The 22,967-nt window shown below is 48.0% G+C and overlaps 5 protein-coding genes across 5 annotated transcripts; 2 read left to right on the top strand and 3 right to left on the bottom strand.

Moving 5' to 3' along the window:
• Positions 1-447: 447 nt before the first annotated feature.
• Positions 448-3,252, bottom strand: LOC136478392 (stem-specific protein TSJT1-like). The gene is made up of 4 exons (XM_066476839.1): positions 2,797-3,252; positions 2,007-2,247; positions 931-1,051; positions 448-817 (listed from the first exon to the last, which is right to left on the bottom strand). Exons 1-4 carry the CDS (start codon positions 2,988-2,990, stop codon positions 630-632), a joined length of 744 nt encoding a protein of 247 aa, XP_066332936.1. The 5' UTR covers positions 2,991-3,252; the 3' UTR covers positions 448-629.
• A 917-nt stretch (positions 3,253-4,169) lies between these two features.
• On the bottom strand, positions 4,170-7,665 carry LOC136479389 (heat stress transcription factor A-2e-like). Its single transcript, XM_066477294.1, has 2 exons — positions 6,561-7,665; positions 4,170-5,371 (listed from the first exon to the last, which is right to left on the bottom strand). Exons 1-2 carry the CDS (start codon positions 6,852-6,854, stop codon positions 4,643-4,645), a joined length of 1,023 nt encoding a protein of 340 aa, XP_066333391.1. The 5' UTR covers positions 6,855-7,665; the 3' UTR covers positions 4,170-4,642.
• Positions 7,666-8,207: 542 nt separating this feature from the next.
• Positions 8,208-10,076, top strand: LOC136479484 (protein LIFEGUARD 2-like). Its single transcript, XM_066477360.1, has 4 exons — positions 8,208-8,612; positions 8,690-8,803; positions 9,301-9,458; positions 9,608-10,076. The coding sequence occupies exons 1-4, from the start codon at positions 8,360-8,362 to the stop codon at positions 9,812-9,814; spliced, it is 732 nt and encodes a 243-aa protein (XP_066333457.1). The 5' UTR covers positions 8,208-8,359; the 3' UTR covers positions 9,815-10,076.
• A 4,826-nt stretch (positions 10,077-14,902) lies between these two features.
• LOC136478375 (protein LIFEGUARD 2-like) lies at positions 14,903-16,043 on the top strand. The gene is made up of 2 exons (XM_066476814.1): positions 14,903-15,298; positions 15,412-16,043. Exons 1-2 carry the CDS (start codon positions 15,040-15,042, stop codon positions 15,885-15,887), a joined length of 735 nt encoding a protein of 244 aa, XP_066332911.1. The 5' UTR covers positions 14,903-15,039; the 3' UTR covers positions 15,888-16,043.
• A 167-nt stretch (positions 16,044-16,210) lies between these two features.
• On the bottom strand, positions 16,211-19,563 carry LOC136478384 (PITH domain-containing protein At3g04780-like). Its single transcript, XM_066476827.1, has 7 exons — positions 19,227-19,563; positions 18,869-18,992; positions 17,695-17,743; positions 17,527-17,587; positions 17,368-17,414; positions 17,202-17,279; positions 16,211-16,514 (listed from the first exon to the last, which is right to left on the bottom strand). The coding sequence occupies exons 1-7, from the start codon at positions 19,401-19,403 to the stop codon at positions 16,466-16,468; spliced, it is 585 nt and encodes a 194-aa protein (XP_066332924.1). The 5' UTR covers positions 19,404-19,563; the 3' UTR covers positions 16,211-16,465.
• Positions 19,564-22,967: the final 3,404 nt, after the last annotated feature.

The raw sequence follows: 22,967 nt of genomic DNA, 5'->3' as shown, positions 1-22,967 counted from the left end.
CAGACGGTTGCGTGATCCGAGTTCCGATACTATTTCCGCACAGTTGCGCCCGTGTCTGATACAACTTTGCTTCTCCCGGTCCCTACTCCTACCCTAAACCCTTTCTCAAATCTCAAGCATGCTCAACTGGCACTCTGGCAGCGCATCTTGTTTGGGGTGTTCTTGGGCATCTGCAAACAAGAGAGCGTCACTGCCGACGGATTCAGCTCAGGGAACTAAAGGCCCATTCAACCTTTTACTTCCTCCCTCCGTTTTTATTTGAATATAAATCAATTCTCAAAATTATCTTAGATCAAACATTCTTAAATTTAACTATATTTATAGAAAAGAACATTAAAATTTATGATATTAAATTAGTATCATTAGATGTACTATAAAATATATTCTCATAATACATATATTTGATGTCATAAAACATCTATGGTCTTTTTAATAAACTCGGTTAAATATACACAACTCTAGAAATATTGATTTATTCGAGAACAAAGGCAAAGACAGTACTACTTGTTACAACACAGCAGCAATGAAAATCATGTGAAGTTACAGAATCCGTGTTGATTTATAGAGAACAGTCTATTCAGACAAACACTACCAGCGCTCCGATCCAGCACAAAAGATTAAAAAGAAAGTCAGTATTGTGAAGACCAATCGGCAGCGCTGCCGACCCTTGGAATGCCGGTCTCCTTCTTGGCGCTTCCATCAACCGTGTACGTCATGCAGCACACCTCGCCCTTGCTGTCCACCCTCGGCACCGGCTTCACCTCGTTCATGGGGTGCTCGTAGCTCCTCAGCCCTCCGGACGTCGTGAAGAAGAAGCCTGATGCAGTGCAGCCGTCGGCGCCAGGCGTCAGCGGACGAGAACAGAGTATAGAGGGACAAGAACCACTTCTGCCCGTTTGCTTTTCTTCGGTTATTATTGGTTATGCTTACCTTTGGGGAACGGGGCAGAGGATTTTCCACAGGCCTTCTTCACGAGCTCAGCGTCGTCAGAGACCACAAGACGGCCATCGGTATCAGCGCCCCAGTAGAATGGAACGTTGCCATCGGAATCCTGTAATGAGGTGATTCATGAACACGAGCTATCAGTTGCCTATCAATACCAGTGATAACATTTATACGTCGTAGCCAACGATCAAATTGATCATAAATAAATGAACAATGCACAGCTTGCCATCGGAATCCTGTAATGAGGTGATTCATGAACACGAGCTATCAGTTGCCTATCAATACCAGTGATAACATTTATACGTCGTAGCCAATGATCAAATTGATCATAAATAAATGAACAATGCACAGCTGTATCTGTTCTTTAAATGTAGGATGCTGACACGAACAGCTTGTTCGGCTGGCCACAATCGGCTGGCTGACCAGTTTTTTTTTTCCAGCCGAAGCAATATTTTTCTCTCACGAACTGTTGCTACAGTGTTTTCCAGCTGCTACAGTTTAAAAATAATGCCAGCCGAACAGCTGGGAAGATGTTAGACAGAAGCATCAAGAACATCTATTTTAGTGAAATATAGATAGTGATGTTGTTGTTCTTGTTAAAGCTGAAAACTCAAACATTGATAAATGTCTCGTAGATGATCATGATCACGAACAGACTAGGTTACTAGGTTGGGTTTTCAAGAAGTACAAACCTTTTTCTTTACTTAAACAATTGTAACAGCACCAGACAGGTATCATAGTCCCAATTAGCAGGAGCTTGATTTGATGCTGCTAATTCTGCACTAACACTATGATCCAATAGTCTGCTGAAAAAATGGTATTGCCACTTCAACCTTAAGCAAAACCTTTAACTCTATATGTATGATGCCGGTTCTACGTGGATCCCGAGGCGAATTGAGTTTTCATCCACATAGAGCAACCAGAATACCACTAGGCACAAATCTTTTTTAAAAGAATACCACCATTGACTAATTTATTGATAAACTGTTTGCTCCTAAGATGTGAATAATGCCAAGATCAAACAATAAAAAAAAACTACAATATAGGAGTAGTTCACTTACAGCAGCCATGAAGACCGACTTAGTCGAGCAATCATACAGAACAAATGCAAATTTCCCATTAATGTCCCTCACAACTTGATCTGCAGGATAAGGACCCCTGTCCCTCAAGGTCCTGTAAGCCTCAATGATGATGTTGACCTCATTAGCGCCTTTACTCAATCCATACTGCTGCTTGAGGACAGCAACGTTCACAGTTGTGCCCTGGAACATGCAGAATATGTCATCCACCGCTCCAAACAATCTGCAACCACAAACGATTTGTTTGAGAACGAGGTACGACATATACCGCTGACCACGTTAGGCTAATGCAACTACAATTCAGTCAGGGCCTGACAGAGTTCATAAGAAAACTGCTCGTAATGAGTAGCATAGCAGTGTCCTATCTGTAGTTCAGCAATAAACTAACAACGAAACGGGTCTGATCGGATGATAGCTAGTGAGGATGTACTGATAAAGCATCGGCAGGTTTGTTACTTGTTGGCTAGTTTCTGAATCCGTGAGAATGCGATCATATATGGACGTAAATAAATGTCTGAGCAAATAGTGAAAATGCTATCGAGGGCACTAATTCAGTTGAAGCAGAGGATAACATGCTGGGAGATAAACAAGCGATTGTTAATCTCGCAGGATTGTCAGTTTGTCACGCGAGAGAAAATCAGTAAAACGAGGATCAGAGAGTACACATTCTGCACAGCGGAGACACCACTACCATGTACAGTGTATGAATGAAGACAATAGCGAGGCGAGGATGATCCTCAACCGAGACAATACAAAAGCAAGCTCGACTCACCTGGGGAGAAGGGGGCTCTGGTTGCTGGAGGAGTACGCCATGGCGCCGGACCCGCCAAGGTTGACGGTGACGGCGTCGGGGCGCGCCTCTCTGAACCGATCCGCGAGGCCCGCCGCGCTGTCGCCCCCGGCGGCGCCCGGCTGCCGCAGCCCCTCCGGGCTCGGCGCCACCGCCGGATCGAACACCGCCAGCATCTCCGCGCAAGGCCCCCCGCCCAAAGCTGCGAAGCGATCCGCGCGTCTCCCTCGCTCTCCTTTACCTCGTACGCTCCCGCTGCCACGCGCCGCGAGCTTGCCAATCGCCACAAGCGTTTCGATCGAGATGACGACGACGAGCGGATTGGTGGCGGGCTTATATTGCGGTGCGTGCGTGCGCGGCGCGGGGAAGGCGGGAGAAGGATCGGGACTGATCCACACCTGTCGCGGCCAAGTCACCGGCCGCCGCGCACTCGTCGGGCGCGGAGAGGATAAAGACAAACGGGTAAATAGCAATTCCCTTTTTCTTTAGAAAAAGAGAGAACCAACGGGAAAGTGGGATTCGCATTGGCTATTCTCTATCTCGAACTCGAAAAAGGATTTAATGGCCGGGGAAGATGGAAACATTTTCAGTTGTGGAGGCCCATCTCAGGAATGGGCCCATTGTAGTCATGTCTTCTTGCATAGTAGTACGTACTACTTTGAAGTTTGTTTGATATATATATATATATATATATATATATATATATATATATATATATATATATATATATATATATATATATATAGAACTACTATCCTGTAGCTGGCTACAAAATAACTTATTCTGTAGCCACTTTGAGTTATGATAATTACTATGTTAAATTATGAGATTATAGTAACTCCTTACTAAGTGGTTTACTACAACGTTATGGTAAATATATATATATATATAGTTTTGAATGGCCAGCGTCAAATATGAAAGGAGAGGGCCCAGAGAGCAGAGGGGACTACTAGCATGAAACCACTCCCTCAAGAAAAAGTAGCATCAAACATAGTACTCCCATCAGAAAAAGAAAAGCATCGAACTGAAGTCCAATAAATTTCGATTTCTTTTTGCTAGTCCTTTTGGCTACCGATTGGAGTAAGAGTAAAAACTACGGTGCCATGTTAAGCGTCTTTGGCAGACAAACGCTCTACATTTCACAAGTTGAAAACAAGTTTTGCATGCAAACAAATCTCCGGGCACTGGCACCGACCAATACACGTGTAACAGTGTAAGATCGTCTTCCAATCAACTTTGGAGGAGGTAAGAATTCCAGCAGCACGACCACTTCGGATCACTAGCAAAGCAGAGCATCTCATGATCACAGCTTCCCACAGCAACGAGAAAACCAGTAGGAAAGGCAACGTAACATAAGTGCGTAAACAAAGACAATGATGTGGAAATACGGCGATAAATATGTTATATACAGACTAAAGGTGCACATGATAGGTTACTATAGATCAGCAGACATAAAAGGACCACTTTTACATATATACAAGCTATCTGGTCTTTCCCTACAATCTCATAGTGGCAGCTTGGCAGGCCACTGCGCTGTACTTGTTTGCACAAACAGTGTCCACGGTAACAGGGTCGGGCAATCGGCCAGAAGAAAATAAACTATGGTATCTCTGGATACCATAGGAACATCTTAATCCAAATACTTCCATCCGCATGCTGAACAGACTGTATTAACAGCCGCAGCCGATATAGTGTCTCATTGATCAAAGGGTCAAGTACAAAACAGTGATATACGAGCATAAAAGATACTCGGAGCCATTGTGATAAAACTAGAGCCGCTGATGTCTGGGTCCATGTTCTTTCAGTCGAGGCAGGCTACCTTCTGAGACTACATCTTCATATCATCGTGACCAACTGCATTACCTGCATCTGCACCGAGTCCCCCCTCATGCAGAAGGTCCTCCCAGAAATCATCATTTAACTCTGCACTTGGCCTGCCATTAAGACGCTCAGAGTCACCGGAAGAAACACCTTGTTGGACCTCGAAACCCTTTGCCTCAACAGATGAACTCTCCAGATCAGATGGCACACCATTGGCAAGTGATTCGACCAGCTCCAGCGGTTCAAACACTGCCTGAAACCCTTGCTCCAGGCTAGAACCAGTGCCCATGCTATCAGCTTCAGGTCCCTGATCAATGCGGCGTCTTCTTTTCTTTGAGATGGCATCAAGCCCCTTCCTCATCTCACGCTGGGAGATCAGCTGTCGCATGAACTCAGGGTTCTGCATGACTCGAGCCATGAATGCCATCATCTGCTGTTGCTTCTGCTCAGTATCTTGTAATTTCTCTTCCATGGCCTGTAGATCTGACTTTGTATTTTGCTGCTCCTGCCTCAGCTTCACTACTTCAGCCATCAAGAGCTGTTTGTCCCTCTTCAGCTGATCAATCTCTTCTTCATACCCGAAGTGCCCTACCTCAAGGTAAGAGCCAAGAGATTGTTGACTTGGAGATGAATGTGGAGGTTTCCGACGCCTAATGTTTTTGAGAAGGTGCCTCTGACCTCTCAGAAACTCCTCATTAGCAAATTCCCATCTGTCAGGATCCACCTTTCTGAAGCCCTGCCAAACCAATAATCCAGTCATCAGAAATATCAGTCGCCATTTTTCATTGAGGAAGAATTAACTGCTGAAATCATTTCAGGTCGGATAAAATGCCAAAATGAAGAGGAATCCTATGAAGAATATAAACTATTTATCTTAAATCTATTAGCCAAAATTCTTCTTCAACCTATTATATTATTTTGACGTGACGAATAGAAAACAAGCCCCTCATGAAGATCAAAGATAATTTGGAGAATAAGAATTCATTTGGAAATTGTAGGTGATGACCTGCCTGCATGCAAAATTTGTACAATGCATCTAACAAAGTTGATCAATGTCAGCAGACCTTCAATATGGTGTCTGTGCATACATATATGATCTCAAGAACTACTGAAAGAATGAAATTGGCTGGGGTATAGGAATACCAGGTGCCAGCTTTAAAAGTTTTAGAAGATCAGAAAAACAATTCCACGCAATAAAGTTTCAATATTCAAACCAGACCATTGCTGCAGGAAAATAAAGTCACCCCTTAGATTTTTACAGACCACATGCGTTCCAACAACCTTGAACTGAGGAAGTGGGGAACAACAAGCACAAAACAATTCTGCATTATTTTCTATTATGCAGTCTATGAAAGATCTTAAAACATCAGTAGTTTCTAGATTGTTAGTATAGTATTCTTAAGCACTAACAGTATCAGTGGTTTACTTCAATGGTGATAACCAAATTAGTCAAACATACTCTCTTCTGTACAGTTTTTTTTTCCGCCTAATAATTATGAGAACAATTATTTGGTTATTTGAGTTCATTTTTGTTTCAAAGGTTTTGACCAACTCTTAACTGGTGCCATCCTACTCCTAAGCATAATAAGTTCTTAATCAATATTCAACTGGATCCTGATTACCTTGCTTTGATTACTTCCACACAAACTTGCAACTTTGCTTTTTCAGATTCTTATGTGCATATATAAAGAAAAAGACGACACACATGCTATCATGATACAATTAGGATTTTTCATGGCTAGTTACATGCTTTTCTGTGCAACAGAGGGAGCAGCCAATTTTCCCTGTTATTCAAAAATCACCATTGTGGAATGCTGGCAATTCTCAAACACTAACTGTAATTCACTCCACAAAAAAGAAAGTAGGATTTCAGCAACCACATCATAGAACATGGGACCAAAGCACCGATGGAGTTAACAACTTACATAAGTGTTGAGCTGCCGAACGAAGCTGGAGAAGTTGTTGTGCTTGAAGTACCTTGGCAGCAGCACCGTCCCAAATATATGAGGATCCCAAACTATGAAGCTATTGTTGGTGGCGCTCCACGACACAACGGCATCCGTGGTTGGGTCATCAACCATGTCGTACGTCTTGGTAAGGAACGGCGGTGGACCGCCGTCATGGAGCACATCCATCGGCCTAGGCTGGCCATTGGCAGCGCCCACTGACAGCCGGCTCTCCACCTTGACAGAATTCAACATCCCGTTCCCGTGGTTCATGGTAACCCCATCAACAGAGCAAACTTAGAGCCTCGCCTCAGCAGGAAGCAGATCTAGGCATCAACGAGTTGTAACCCCTTTGGGCTTTGCACCAGACACTAGTTTATTTCTAAGCAGGTTGCTATTTCGTACTTGCCAACTGCCAAGCCTCAGATACTACAAGAAGACACGGTTCAGGTGTGACAAAAGCAAAGTATGGGCACAAGAACAAGGTGCGGGGAAGCAGACAGGCGGCGTAATAAACCCACAGCCCTGTGAGGAACGCTTCAGTTCACCCCATCACGACCCGCGCGCACCTAACAGCTGCTGCAGCAGCAGAATCACTCGCGCAGTGGGCAGAAATAAAAGCGCCCGGACATGTGAAGTGCACCAAGAGGAAGACGCCGCGTGACCTCACAGAACCCCTGACGCCGAACCAACAGGGAGATCTCTTGGAGCAAGCGCATGCGCCGATGCTACGAACCAAATCAGGGGGGCATCGATTTGATTCCGGCGTGAGGAGGTGGAGCGGAAAGCGCCGCGCTTTTGACCCACAGCCCCGCAAAAGAAAACGCAAACGCCCCAACCTGCTCTGCTCACTCTGCCCCTTCTCCCCTGGAGCGAAACCAGCAGCACGGGCGCCCGCCGCACGGCGGCGCCTGAGACCGAGGTGAGCTCGCCGCGCGCTCAAGTGGCGGTAAGCGGCACCCGCTTTTTGTGAGAGAAAATCAAGGAGGACAAGGGATCCGGGAAGAAGCGGTGGTGGGAGTGGAGACGCAAATTGGGAATGGATTCCACCGCACCTGGACCTGCTGCAAGATTTGGTGGGATAGGGAGAGAGAGCTCACTACGAAGACGACGACGCGGCGACACGCGTCAGGCTCAAATGGGCAGACAGCGATGGCGGTTTGGGTCCACTCACCTGGGGCACGGCCCGCATGTCTACACGATGGGCCTAATGCACACGCTGCATTCGGCCCATGTCGCAATTGCCTTCTCTTCGAAGGCACCGCATCGAGAAGGTCGTAACAGCATGTTCGCTTCCACTTATAGTCCCTGTTTTATCGAATGTTTGACACATGTATAAAGTATTAAATATAAAAAAAATAACTAATTATACAGATTGTGATTAATTTGGGAGACGAATTTTTTAAACCTAATTAGTCTATGATTTGACAATGTGATGCTATAGTAGATATGTGCTAATGACAGATTAATTAGACTAGATTCGTCTCGTAAATTAGTCTCTATATGTGTAATTAGTTTTTTAATTAATTCATATTTAATTCTTTTAATTAGCATCCGAACATGTGATGTGCCACGGATTAAACTTTAGTCCCCGATTCGAACAGCCCTCAATTAGAATCTAACCATCCCATCCAATCCAAGTATTCCGAGCCAGCGAACCAACTGTTCGTTTGCTTTCCGTCTTCGTCCTCCCTCTGCCCAGTTCTCGGTCGCCCGCGTCGTCGTCTCCGCCGGCCGGCCTGCGAAACCCTAGCGAAGCGAGCGAGAGACTAGCGGCCATGTTCGGGTTCAGGAAGGCGGACCCGGACCTCGAGGCCGGCGGGTCCTCGCTGCTGTACCCGGGGATGACGGAGAGCCCCGAGCTGCGGTGGGCGTTCGTCCGCAAGATCTACGTCATCCTCGCCGTCCAGCTCGCCATGACGGCCGCCGTCTCCGGCTTCGTCGTCAAGGTGCCCGCCGTCTCCAACTTCTTCGTCTCCTCCAACGCAGGGATCGCGCTCTACATCTTCCTCATCATCCTGCCCTTCATCGGTAAGCCCAGCTCTCCCGTCTTTTGGGTTTTTTTTCCCCCCGTGAGCTGAAATTGGTGGCAACCTTTTGTGCCGCAGTGCTGTGCCCTCTGCGCTACTACCACCAGAAGCATCCGGTCAATCTGCTGCTGCTCGGCCTCTTCACCGTCGCCATCAGCTTCGCCGTCGGCATGACATGCGCATTCACCAGCGGTAATTTGTTCAGTTATTGCTTTCTCTAAGTCGTGATTAGGTGTGATAGCGTGAATGGTTTGTCTAATTGAGCATCTCAAAATGGTTTCTGAGTTGATTGGTGATTCTAGTGAATGGGAGTTTCTGTTTGCATTAGGATTCCTTTTTTTTAATGCTCCTCTAACCACATTTGTTGGACTAAAATTTGGTATACTTGATCATTCAGAAAATTTTGGCAAGGCAATCGACAGTAAACAAATTTTGGCAAGGCAATCGACACTTTAAGTACATGGGCATATAAGGTCCTAAACTTTGAATGGTCCTATGACATATTGCAGAAGTATGCAATGGGACCAGTTCCATTTGTGGCAATTCACTTCATCTACTCATTGGAATTCTGCCATGTGTGATTGCAATGTGCTTTGCTGATGTCCCTATTTCGAGCATGCATGGTTTGTATCAACTAGGATTTTGTTCTCTATATGAAGGAGCTGATTGGCAGTTTGTTATGTGTGCAGGAAAAATCATTTTGGAGGCTGCCATTCTTACAGCAGTGGTGGTGGTCAGCTTAACTGCTTACACTTTCTGGGCTGCAAAGAGGGGCCATGACTTCAACTTCCTTGGCCCCTTCTTATTTGCTGCTATCATGGTGCTCATGGTGTTTTCACTAATTCAGGTTGGATGGCTCTACCTTGATTCCCATTAAGTATTTATATATCTTTATTAAGATACTTTTTTACTGTGGTGGATTTTGAGTGCATCATCTAATTACTTGCTTGCTTATGCTGAATTATGCATCATACTAATAGAGATTTTGCTGCACAGATCTTTTTCCCACTGGGCAAGATATCTGTGATGATATATGGTGGATTGGCGTCACTTATCTTCTGTGGATACATCATCTATGACACGGACAATATCATCAAACGCTACACTTACGATGAGTACATATGGGCTGCTGTTTCACTCTACCTCGACGTCATCAACCTGTTCCTGTCTCTGCTGCAGCTGCTGAGAGCAGCCGATAGCTGAGCTCGTCAAGCTTTCACTTTGATCTTGTTTTCACGTACATTTGTGTATATCACACACTGTAATCTCATGGATACTCCAATTTATAATTAGATTTGTGTTGGGGCTACCTTAGTTCAAATGTTATGTCTGGCCTAGCGAATAAGGATAATTTTGTGTATGGAACTGCCCAAGAGTCAAGACTGTTTACCAGCTTTCGACAAGACGAAGTGTGGCTGTATTTCTACGCACGATCAAAATAAGAATCCCAGTAAATTGCACTGCGTTTGATCCGATTTTTATTCTATTTTATTTTAATTGGAGGCATTTGAACGGATTCATGGACGTAGATTCTCTGGTTTGCAAGTTGGAGTGAATCCGCAGTCCTGTATGCACGTAATTTGATCGTTTGCTATAAAAGTTCTCCAGAATTTTGCCTAAAATGCTACTATTTTGGAAAAACTGAGGCTGATAGATTACTGGACACAGCCGGTAGTTTTCCAAAATTTTGTCCAAGGCCCTGGCAGAGCTTCTCATGGTTTTGGCTGGCTCCATGTTACAGTACTTGAGGAGCTGGAGAGTGTTACAGTACTTGAGGGGTTACGGCTGGCTCCGTGTTACAGTACTAGGAAAATCATTGGTTTCTTTGGAAGAAGTAAAAAATATTAGTTTCTTTCGGCTTCCAGTTCATTTGACAATGAAAGAAAAGGAACTTCAATGAACATTGCATGGGTTAGCCGGAGTCCCTGAGACCCCTTTCAAATAGGGCCTAAGAATGTTACTATTTTGAAAAAAAAAACTTAGGCTGAAAGATGACAACCAGTATCCTCGTATATACGTTGATGACCTCGTACTGATGCAATACGTTTCTCCAACTGTTGATGTGGTGTTGTCAAGTGGATACCTAAAGATATGAGAAAAGGATACACTTTAGTCATCCTGATTGCTTAGGAGTTAGGAGATATGGATTATGGAAGCATTTAAATGTTGTTTGAGGGTGTAAGTCTAAATGTGCAAGTGGTTCGGTAAATATTGAGAGCAGCGTTTGGTGCTTTCGAGCCCGTTTGGCCGGGCTCTCCCCAGCTCCGGCTCCGGCGCCGTAGCGCGGAGCCGGGGAAGCCACGGAAACGCAGCTCCGCCTGCTCGTCTCTTGTACGGAGGAGGAGGTAGAGCCTTTTTATCGCTGCTATAGTCCGGCACAATGCAGCGGGAGCCGGAGCCACTGGGCAAGGACCCCTGCCAAAGACTGTCTTCGTTGGAGCTTCTGCTCTCCAGGAGATAGAGGTACGCCTTCGGTTGCTCTCCTAGAATACGTATGAGTATTTCTCCAAAAAAAAAAAAGATAGGTATGAGTATTGAGCTTTTTTTTTTCAAATCTGTAACCAGTGCGTGTTCCTGGGAGTAGATTCTATGTCCGTTTTCTTGTTTTTTTCTCCTATCTCAATAAAATGATACGTGGCTCCCTTGCTTTATTCGAGGAACAGGTAAGTAATAGGACAGAACTGCATACCAAACATAAAAAATCCATTTGTCCGGGTACGGCATGGAGAAGACACTCCTATTACTCCCTCCGTCCATTTTTTAACTTTCGTTTTCACCTCTCAGGAAATAACCTTGACTAAATATATATAAAAAATATTAATATGTATGATACATAATTAATATCATTAGATAAACCGTTGAATTAATTTTTATAATAAATTTATTTAGAGATATAAATGTTGCTAATATTTTGTACAAATCTAGTTAAATCTATAGACACGCAAACGGTGGCAACAGATATTTAGAGACAGAGGCTACTCCCTCCGTCCCAATTTATCTGTCGTTTTCGGTGTCCGTGCCATGACTTTGACTCAATTTGTACAAAATATCTGCAACATTTGTGTCTCCAAATAAATTTGTTAAAAAACTAGATTCAAATATCTTTTCAATGATGCTAATTATGTATCATAAATAATAATATTTTTTAATATATATTTTGTTAAAGTTATTTTTCGGTAAGCGAGAACGGCAGATATTCTGGGATGAAGGGAGTAAATCTCAAGTCTCTGTGCTATTTCCTATTTGTGCGAAGTGATCTTGTGTGTGTACGATGATTGCTGAACCAACAGAGACATTCATCACTTCCTGTTGCTGCACATGATCCCAAAAGTGTCACTCCTAGTGCGGTTTGTTTATTCATCAGTCAGGTAATGTTACAGGCCTGAGATCCTAGATTCCTAGCGAATCATGCGCTTGTACCTTCAGTTCTCGAGAGTAAAAACAGAGTAGAGAAAAACCGGCAAATTCTTTTCTTTTCTGAGGGATATATGCAGGAGCTTTGCACATTTGAATTTCTTTTTGGTGCGGACTTATATATATTATATTTTTTTTCCACGCGAAGGTCATCCTCTATTTCCATTTCAGATAAACCGAAATACAAGCATTCGAACACGTAGAAGGGGAAGAAAGACAGAGCAAAGTTCCAGCACCTCTAGCCTAAGCTGCACTCTGTCGAGTCAGAAAGCTAGGAAGGACTTATATATATATTAGAGCATGTCCAAGAGTTTTCTACTTTTTTTCCCTAAAAACTTATAGTTTGGCAACTCTTTAAAAAGATTTGGGGAGGAAAAAAAGAAGGTCATCTCCAAGAGTTTCTGATAAATGGCATCTAAAAAATCAAATTTGGGACCCACATGAACTATGTTGTGGCTTTTTTTTTCTTTTCCATCACGAAAAACTACAGGGCGCGTCGAACCCTGAGACCTTGAGCTCCCTGCAATTGAAAGCGTTCTCCATGGCATGTGATCACCATCATGGTGGAGCGTAATACGTACTACAATGCATGGCACGCATGGATCGTGGGCAAGTGGCTGTCACCGCGGGAGCAGTGCTGGGCGCTGTCGGGCACGCACTTCCACCAGATCGGGGTGCCGCCCATCATCATCGGCTTCCGCCGGGACTACACCTTCCTGTAGGACGACGCAGCAGAGTGTTCGTTCCTAAGAGACCAGGTCGCGTGCCGCCGGAATGGCCGCGCCGCACTCCGGCTACGAGTGGTGGGTGACCCCGGCGCCGTGCATCTTCTCTGCCGTGCCCAGGAGCTGCCTCATGAGCGCTCACGTCTCGGCCTTGGAGAAGGACCGCGTGATGAGCCGGCTACGGAGGGTGCGGGTGCCGACCAGTGGCTCCATGACGACGAACAGGTCCCTGGTCGTCTTGTCCGCTGCGACGCTCTTGAGCTGCAGGATGGAGGCGGCTACGGACGGCCATGGCCCAGGCAGCGGCTGTGGCGGAATATGGTGCGAAGAAGAACTGCCCTCGGCGCGAAGAAGGATGCCGCGCGGGGAAACTGGATCCGCGCGAGGCTGCGGCGCGTAAAGTTACACGAATGAGGGAGATTTTTTCCAACTCCTAAAATATTAGGGGATTGTATTAGGAGTTGTTGTAGATGGATTTTTTTATGGATCTTTGTAAAAATTTAGGATTAGGAGGAGGTTTAGAGAACTCTTGGAGATGCTCTTATATATAGTAGAAAAATAAACGTTTGGTTTCTTATTAGGAAGTTAGAGCATCTCTAAGAGTTCCTTATTTGCCTTCTTAATACTTGTTTTTTAGGAAAATCAGAAAAATCTCTTTTCAACAGTTTCTAATCTATCATCCTAGTATTTAGGGCACTGAAAAACTGACTCAGAAGTAGCTCTTCAGTCGCGCGGATCCGTCTCCCGCTCTCGTCCTCTCCCGTCTTCTTCCCCATCGTGTCGAGCTCGCACGTCCGGCCATGGCGGCCCTCGCACAGCCATGCGCCGCCCCCAGCCGCCCCGCCCCCGGCCTTGTCGAGCAGGCAAGCCGCGCGTCTGTGGCCCGGCCAGGGCCGACGAGCCACCGAAGCCCCCGACTGCGTCGAGCTCGCACGGCCCTGCCCCGCCCCAGCCGCCCAGCCCATGCCCGCGACTGCCCGCCCATGCCCCTGGCCGGGTCGAGTAGGCAAGCCATGCGTCCGTGTCCCCACCCCCGAGCTCCTCGCGCGAAAGGGCGACGCGCGTGCGTGCTCCTCCGTCGACGAGCGCGCGTGCAGGGAGACGCCGCCGCGTGATCCTCCTCGCGGGAGCCGCCGCCACACGGTCCTCCTCCGCTGCGCTTCACCACGGCCGGCCGCCGGGTCCGGGATCGCGTCGCGGCTCCACTGACACGCGTTCGGCGCCGCGCGCCAGCTCCCCGACCGCGTTCATGAACTGCGCGAAGCCCGGGCCGTCGGCGACCGCATGGCTGAAGCGGAAGCCGACGACGAATCCGCCGCTGGCGAAGGCGGTGACCTGGACGAGCAGGACGTGCCGCCTAAACCCACGACGAATCCCGTCACCTCGTCTGACCGTGCCGCCGCCGCGGCGCTGAGCTCGCGCGTGCGTGGTGCGGCCGCCGCCGCACCGAGCCGGCCGCGCGAGAAGGCAGTGAGGAGGGAGGTCGAGGCGGTGGCCGCCTTGGGTACCTGTGGCCGGCTGTGGCTGTGGTTGTGGCCATCCATGGCTCGCTGTGCCCTGCCAAGGCTGGTTGTGGCCGGCTACTGATGATGTGCTTGTCCTATCAGATGATGGTGCAGACCGGCATAATTGCCTGTTGGTCGCTTTTGTGCTTGTCTGCTGCTACTGGCTGAGTGTTGTGCTTGTCTGCTGCTACCGACGGTGGCGGCGGTGGATGGGAGTTGGCGGCGGTGGCAGGGAGGTCGCGACGTGAGGGGTTCGACGCGCCCCGTGACGTCCGGACGACAGAAAAAAAAGGCGCAAAAAATAGATGTGAGACCCAAATTTGATTTTTTAAATGCAATTTATTAGAAACTCTAGGAGATAGCTTTCTTTTTTCCTCCCAATATATTTTTAGGAGTTGTAAAACTATAAGTTTTAGGAGAAAAAAATATAGGAAACTTTTGGAGATGCTCTTAGGAACCCAACAGTAAGACTGCAGATTGAGACTACTGTATGACATTACATCAGTGATAAATTAAATGACCAGCCGGGAAAAGCTATTACAGTTTGAGCGCACCAAGAATAGAAGCCCTCGTGCAGTTGCCGCCATCTTTCTCCACCACCCAAAAAGGTTTTGTCAAAAAAAAAAAAGGTTCCGACACGCCTAAACATCCCTCCCCCAGCGCAGCGCAGCCCACCTATCAATAACCGACGAGGAGCGAGAACCGACGACCACCGGCTGCTCGCCGTCTCTCTCCCTCGGGGCACGCGCGCGGGAGACAGGCCCGGCCAGGCCAGCAGCCAGCCATGGGCAAGTGCAGCCACGACGTGGAGGCGTGCTACCCGCCGGGGGCGGACGGCGGCATGTACCCGTACATGATGGAGAGCCCGCAGCTGCGGTGGGCCTTCATCCGCAAGGTGTACGCGATCGTCTGCCTGCAGCTGCTGCTGACGGTGGCCGTCGCCGCCACGGTCAACCTCGTGGGCGCCATCGGCGACTTCTTCCGCTCCCGCACCATGGGCGCCATCGCCGCCACCATCGCCGTCATCATCTTCCCCATCCTCGGTACGTCCGTACGTGCTTCTTTCTCGACACTTCTCGTGTATGCACATATACATGTTCATTCACTCGACGTCGTTGCTCGGTGTGCATTTTTTTTAAAAGAAAAATATTTGCAGTGATGATTCCGATGATCATTTACCGGAAGCGGCACCCGGTGAACCTCGTGCTCCTGGCGCTCTTCACCGTCGGCATCAGCTTCGCCGTGGGGCTCAGCTGCCTGTCGGCGAAGGGCCCCGTCATACTGGAGGCGGTGGTGATCACCATGGTGGTGGTGCTGGGGCTCACTGCCTACACCTTCTGGGCGGCCAAGCAAGGCTACGACTTCGAGTTCCTGGGGCCCTTCCTGGTGGCCGCCCTCCTCATCCTCATGCTCTTCGGCCTCGTGCGGATCCTCTTCCCGCTGGGGAAGACGGGGACCATGGTGTACGGCTGCATCGCCGCGCTCGTCTTCTCAGGCTTCATCATCTACGACACCGACAACCTCATCAAGCGCTACTCCTACGACGAGTACGTCGCCGCCGCCATCGAGCTCTACCTCGACATCATCAACCTCTTCCAGGCCATCCTCGCCGTGATCGAAGGCGTCGACTGATGACTGAGAGCATATATACATAGGATCATATGTAATCTAAGCTACCGCTACCGGGATGGGTTGCAAGTTGCAACATGCCAATCTGTAATCCATAGATAGGGTCGAACGGCACCGCCGTGACTGAACATTACTACCAACGAAATATTGCCAATCCAATCCATTATATCACAAACGGCAGCGAAAGGATAGTGACGGCAACACAGCTGTGCGTATGGCAATTGCCGCAACAATGCATTCATCGGCCTCAGAATTGTTCAACACAAACCAAACTTCCCAGGAACGAACTAAGCTTTGCTGGCCAAGTTTGCAAGACCATCGATGCATGGAGTAATTTTGGTTCATTCATGAAATGGATTAGGATGGTCTGACTGTCACACCCAAGCCATAAATTGCAGGATCACAAGATGCCAAGAGGCAGTACCTTCGGCATCACCAGACTTGCACTCTTTGAACTCCTCGTTGTATAAAAATTGGGGAAAAAAAAGTTGCCAGGGTCAACTACAAATTGCTCAATTCAACATATAACTGTTTCTAGTACGCCATACACCCACTGGAATAAGCTCAACCTTTAAATGGTCTCAGTGCTCTTCTATCTTCTTCAAATCCTTCATATTCGTCGTGTCCACACTGCAAAATAAACCAAGCAATTTAACTTTAGGAAAATGGACCGCGTCAATTATACATATGCATATGTGAAGAAATTAAGGAGAGTTCTACTACGTTCTCAAAGCCTGACAATGGATCCCCCTCCCCTTAAGCACATTCCTATCTGATTTGGTATATTGATTTCCTTCACCTTTCAATTTTGGCTAAATAAAATAGCCAGTTACTAAATCTAGCAGAACTCCAGCTGCTTTTTCTATACAGGTAGTAATAGTAACCTGCTTGTACAAATGAACAGAGAAAAAGCAAAATACATAGCTCTGATAAAAAACCAAAGGTTGCACTTGCATATCACACAGGTATCCTATTGATCACTAAGCAGGTATCACCAATCAGCTTGAATTTCTATGGATGTCTACCTCAAAAAAAAAATCTATGGATGTCCTCGCAAACTTAATTAAATTTATTAGCTCAAAGAATACATGTTTCCAATTCTTGTTCATATTCCAGAATTGCAATTCTCCTCCTCCAAATAATTAGTACTTATTCCAGAGGATCTCCTTCAGTGACTTTTACTTTAGACATCGTCATCATTTCTTATCTTCACACTAACAAAACTTTATAATTCTAGCCCTTGCCCAAAACAAAGTAGAACCAACCAAAACGGAAACAGTGGCTATGATAGTAAACATGTGGAAGAGAAAAACTTACGTTGTTCCATAAAGAGCAATCTTGTGAATTTTCGAGACATCACTTCCACTTTGATTGTCCTCAATAAATATAGTCAGGCTGAAATAATAACAGAAGGCCATTAAAAACAGTGATAAGAAACAAAAATGAGGGAACAAAAGCATATATATCATGGAAATGTACATACCTGCGAACATTTTGGAACTTGACATACTTTAGCGGCAAAGGTTTATTCTGCAGGAAAGAAAGGCCAAGATCCATCTGGGTGAGCAAAACAATAATGGCTGGGATGCCAAAAAAAAATGGATGGCCATCAACCATATATGAGTCGGGTGATAAGTCATACCTCTATCAAATGATTGGAGGATAGCTCGAGGGTGTCACTTGGTGGATAGTCATTGACATTGCTGCCATTTATTACATAAATATATGGTCATGCACTCAAGCTGAATAGAAAAGATAATGTGTTCTGAAAAGACCAAACTCCAAACAACTCAGGCAGGTGGTAGAATACCTGAAACCCATATGCTCTTTGTTGGAGAAGAGTTTTACTGTTTTGGGGCCTGTGATGAGAAAAGGGCATTATTGTTTGAAAAAGAAAGGCAACCATGAAATTGCAGTGACAGAGCATCATGCAGTCCTCAACAAAAAAAAATTGCCAGAATATCATGCCGCATAGTGTTGCAGTGGAAAACATCATTTTCAAAAGAAAAAACCTTATAATTCGTGGAAAATTCAAACTTTTAAGCACCTCCCTTATTTGATGCTGGGTCTAACTTTTATTCTCAAAAACACTAACGTTAACTTTTCCAGAGTCTGATAAGCGCCATGTGAAAAGATGGGATTGCACTTTTGGTTTGCAACTCTGCAACCGACACCGTGAAGCAGCAGCTGGTGGAGCTGCGGGCGGCCTCGGCCATGCCAGAGTCCAGACAGCATAATCCTCTCCCTGCAGTGCAGGGGCTACTCGGAGGCGCTCAGCTGCATCGACATGGATGTCTCAAAGCAGAACTATACCTAACAAATCTGCCCCCCCCCCCCCCCCCCCACCCCCCCACCTGGTTGCATTGGATAACTCAAAACAGAGTGGGTCTCAGGCTTGGTGGACTGTTCAAATACTATTAATCTGAAGTCAAATCCTCTCATACAAACTCAACTAGAAGTTATTTAAATTTCACTTTTTTCATCCTACAAAACTTTCATTCTTGTGAACCTGTTGAAATTCATCTAAACCTTGTGTGTCCATGTATTTATTTTGTATATACGGAATATTAATAAGTTCTTTGCTAAATGCAGACTACAAGGGCAATCCATATTTTTCACATGGCACTTACGAGCCATTTGATGGAAAAGCTAACAACAGTGCCACATTATTGGGAATGAAAGTAAGAACCCATGTCAAATAAGGGAGGCTGAATTTTCATGCGATGTCAAATTGGGAATTGTCTCCAATAAATGGCAACTTAACACTGGCAATACTAATGCAAGTATCAGAAATCTAAACAAGCAAAGCACCCTCGTTGCAACTATGAAAACAAGATATTTTTCAGCAGCACCAGCGCCACAACTAACAGTGCATTATGTTCAAAGTAGGTTGTACTCCTACCTACTTTGAACATATAAACTGTCAATTGGGCACAAATCTAGCCGCATCGCACAGAACCCAAACAGGGATTTGCAAATCTTACCCTCTTCCTCGGGGCCTTTGAATAGCGCGGAATGCAGCTTTACCACCTGCATGAAGGGGATGTAGATCAGCAGCTGCTCGTCCGAATCGCTGGCGAGGAACAGCCCCTCGTCGTCCCTCAAACTCTGCAACCACCGAACAAGCACCACAACGCAATCGCCGTTAGAGTTCGCAGTAGAGTAGAGCCACGAGCGATCAGGAAGTCACCACCGACGAAACCCTAGGAGAAGTTCCCGAAAAAAAAAAGGAAAACCAAACGAACCGCCCCGACCAAAATCGCGCGAAGAACAGAATCTAAAATCCGTCGGAGGACGGGGCTAGTCGAGCTAGGGTTTGTGTCGGGAGGACGCTGCGCCTACCTGCTTGAGCGCGTTCACGATGCTGTGGGACGAGTCCTGGTTGAGGCACTCGACGCCGGTCCAGTCGATGAAGTCGATCAGATCCACCTGCCCGCGCGGCACCTGCACGGTCGCGGCCGGGGCGGGGGCCGGGGTGGCCAAGGCGGCGGCGGCGGCGGCGGTGCTGGCGGCGTCCATGGCTTGGGCTGGCTCCCGGAACCTTCTAGAAGAGCGAGGCTGATAAGACGGAGAGGGAGGGGAGCTGGCGTTCGAGAGGGGCTTTGCGTTGCGTGCGCCGGTGCGCGCGTGCCGGAAGGTGAACGAGCGAGTCCGAATCGTGAGGTGACTTGCTACTCGAGTTGCGGCAGCGGGGATACTGATATCTTCCATGACGCGGTGCGGTCGAGCCGAACTATAGATGTCCAACGGGCCGGCACGGCCCGATGGGGATAGGGCCGACAAGGCACGACGTGCCCTACGGGCCGTGCCGCCATGGGCTTCGTGTCTGGCCGACGGCCCAGGCACTGCCTGCTGGGCCGTTTTTCGTGTCAGGCCGTGTGGGGGTATTAACCTCTATACCCTTACGGCTAAGCTTGGGCTGGCCCGGATCGATGGGTCCGATCCACCCGAAAGACGACGTGCGGCCCATCCAACCTGATCGGAGTCCCGCACAAGGAGTCAAGGCGAATTTGACGATCAGGCAGGATCCTGATCGGTTAGAATAGGAATCCTTATCCAGCCACATATGGCAATTGTAACTGACTAGTATTGGTTTCTAGATCTGTAACCCTACCCCCGGACTATATAAGTCGGACAGGGGATCCCTCTAAAAAACATCTCTCATTGATATACAGTAATACAAATCAGACGCAGGACGTAGGTGTTACGCCTTCTTGACGGTCGAACCTGGATAAAACCTCGTGTCTGTCTTGCGTCACCGTCTTGTTTGTGGCTTACGCATCTGTCTGTCGACAATCTACTACCTTGGGTATACCCCTAGGTAGACTGCCGACCATATTTCTTCGACAGTGGCGCGCCAGGTAGGGGGTGTGCGTACTGCTCTCCAAGCAAACAAGATGGTCATCGTCTCCGCCTCCATGGCTACGCCGAACGGCCTCAAATTCACCGTCGGCCAGATCACCTAGACCACCGGCTCCGACGACTTCATCGCTATGACCACGGAGGAGGCGTGGATTCAGTCTGTGCCGACCACTGCTTCACCTGCATCGGCTACGGCTTCAACCACGACGGGTACGGCTCCGACCACGATGGATCTGGCTCCGACCAAGGTACATCTGGCTCCGACCACGCCTGCATCATCTTCAGCTACGCCGACAACTCATCGTCCGCTTCCCCGCTATAAAGGGAAACAGATCGACAACACCGACCTGCTCGACTCCATCGATCGGGTCGGCACCAAACTCGCTGAAACCCTAGCTCTGGTAAGTACGATTTAAAGTCAACCTAACGAACAGGTAACCGCTCCCCACAACAGATCTACCCGACCAGCTCGGATCAGTCGTCCTGCACGACTTGGTACAGATCTCATAGTCATATCTACTCCTGAAGGGCGCTCCGCTCGTCGCTGACCAGCCTCCGCGACGGGTCTCCGGCTCTCCGAGTACGAAGCCTCAACAGAGAACCACCAGGTCCAGCCCTACGGCCTGCGAAACGCTGTCTCCAGCTACGCGTATAACCTACCACGCCGCTTGGATCTGTGTTTTATGCACCGACATCGGCCGAAGCCGCGCGACTTCGTCAACATGATCCGGACGGAAGATTATCAAGAAGGATCCGTCCACACAGTCCAAGAGGGCGACTCCAGCTCCTCGTCTGACATCGCATCTAAAGCATCTATACACACCGAGCTTCAGCATCACAAAGACGACGGCGCCAAGTACGATCTGGATCTGCCAGTCCACGCCCCAGGGTTTTCACAATTCCCGTCTTTCCCGCCAAGACGAGGGGATTTGATCCATGTTGTCAGCAATGACAAACCGCCAGCGGTTGGTGAAACAGAATAAGAAAGGACCGCGCGCGAAGCACGCAATATTGACCGGTTTAATCGCCGACAAATCGAAGCCGAAGTAGACCAGGAGGCGCGACGCATAAGGGTCCAGCCACGCGACCTCAACGATGCTTTCGACAGGGTGGGGGACAAACAGGTCTTCAGGACTCCAAGTGCCAACGTAGCCGTCGCCATGACGACAATGCAACGGCTACCCAACACCCTGGAAATCCAAGCGGTTCGCGATAAAATACAAGCCTATCTGACGGCTGCCATGGCCCAGACCGCAGAAATTGTAAATCAAGTCCGGGCTCTATCCGTCTCAGTCGAGTCAAGCCACAGCCGCCAGCTCCCAAGTCGCTCACAGCCACTCAACTCACGTGGCTCGCGCAACAACGACCCATCAGACAACCGTCAAGGCGGAAACGGTAGCCACGATGGTGGTCAGGATGACAACCGCCATCGGGAGGATAACCGTCGCGACGTCCGGGACGATAATCACCGAGACAACCGCGACAATCGCCGCAATAACCACGGTCGCAGGGCTAATCCAGATGGCAATCGAGATCGCCGCGATGGCAATAATGATCTCCGCCATTACCTCGATGGACGCGATCTGCGCGCTCGCATCAACTAGAGAGCCGACGATCGAGCATCCTACGAAAGCTATCGCCGTATGGAGTATGACACTGCCCATGGTCCGCCGGGTTTGAAGCAGTTTACTCCACACCTTCGCCAAGTCATATGGCCCAAGAATTTCAAGCTCGAGAAACTTCAGAAGTACGACGATAAAGAAAACCCCGAATTATGGGTCATGCTCTACGAAACCACGTGCAGATCAGCCATGGCTGACGAGCACGTCATGTCTAACTACTTCCCAGTCGCTGTTGGCCATGTAGGTCACCAATGGCTGGTCAGCTTATCGGCGAACTACTTTGATTCTTGGCAGGAGCTTAAGCAAGCCTTCATCGACAATTTCATCGCTACTTGTGAACAACCGGCAACAAGTACGATTTGCAACGAATCCGAGATCGGAAAGATGAGCCACTGCGCGAGTACGTCCGGGGTTTCTCAGAGATGCGCATCAAGGTCCCATCAATCTTCGACAACGAGGCAATCGAGGCTTTCATCACTGGCCTCCGCTTCCACGACGCCCTAAGAGACAAGCTTCTCCGGAAGAGACCTGAATCGGTCACAGCGCTCCTATCCACCGCCAAGAAATATGCGGACGCCGACGACGCCAAGAAGATAATTATTGAAGAAGCAGCAAGGGTTCCATGCTCCGACCACCCCCCACACTACGACGACTACCGCAGCAACCATGGTTGGAACGACAGTTTTGACCGCCGAAACCAGCGCAATGACTCCCGTGACCACCGTGACCAACGTAATCAGCGGCGTAACCACCATGACGATTACAGGAGCAAGCGTGCTCGGGAAGACGACGGCGAGGTCAATACCGTTAAAAAGGGTGGCGGACGTCGTAATTACGAAGACGACTACGCCAAAGCATTGAAGGAGCCCTACCAGCTCCATCCTAAGTCAAACCATACTATGGAGAATTGCCGCGTTCTCAAGTCTATCTATATGCGTCAACAGGCTCCGGATACATCCAACAAGCCTAACGATGCAGGGGAATAGCGCAACGAGGATAACGACGACGACGATACAGACCCTCGTCACAAGTACGTCAAGCCAACCGATCACGTGCACACTATCACCGGAGGCAAAGTGTCCATCGAGACCAAGCGGGA

This window comes from Miscanthus floridulus, chromosome 1 (assembly GCF_019320115.1).
Source record: "Miscanthus floridulus cultivar M001 chromosome 1, ASM1932011v1, whole genome shotgun sequence".
Lineage (NCBI taxonomy): Eukaryota > Viridiplantae > Streptophyta > Magnoliopsida > Poales > Poaceae > Miscanthus > Miscanthus floridulus.
Note: the sequence above shows the minus strand (reverse complement) of the source record. Positions and strands in the feature narration are given on the sequence as shown.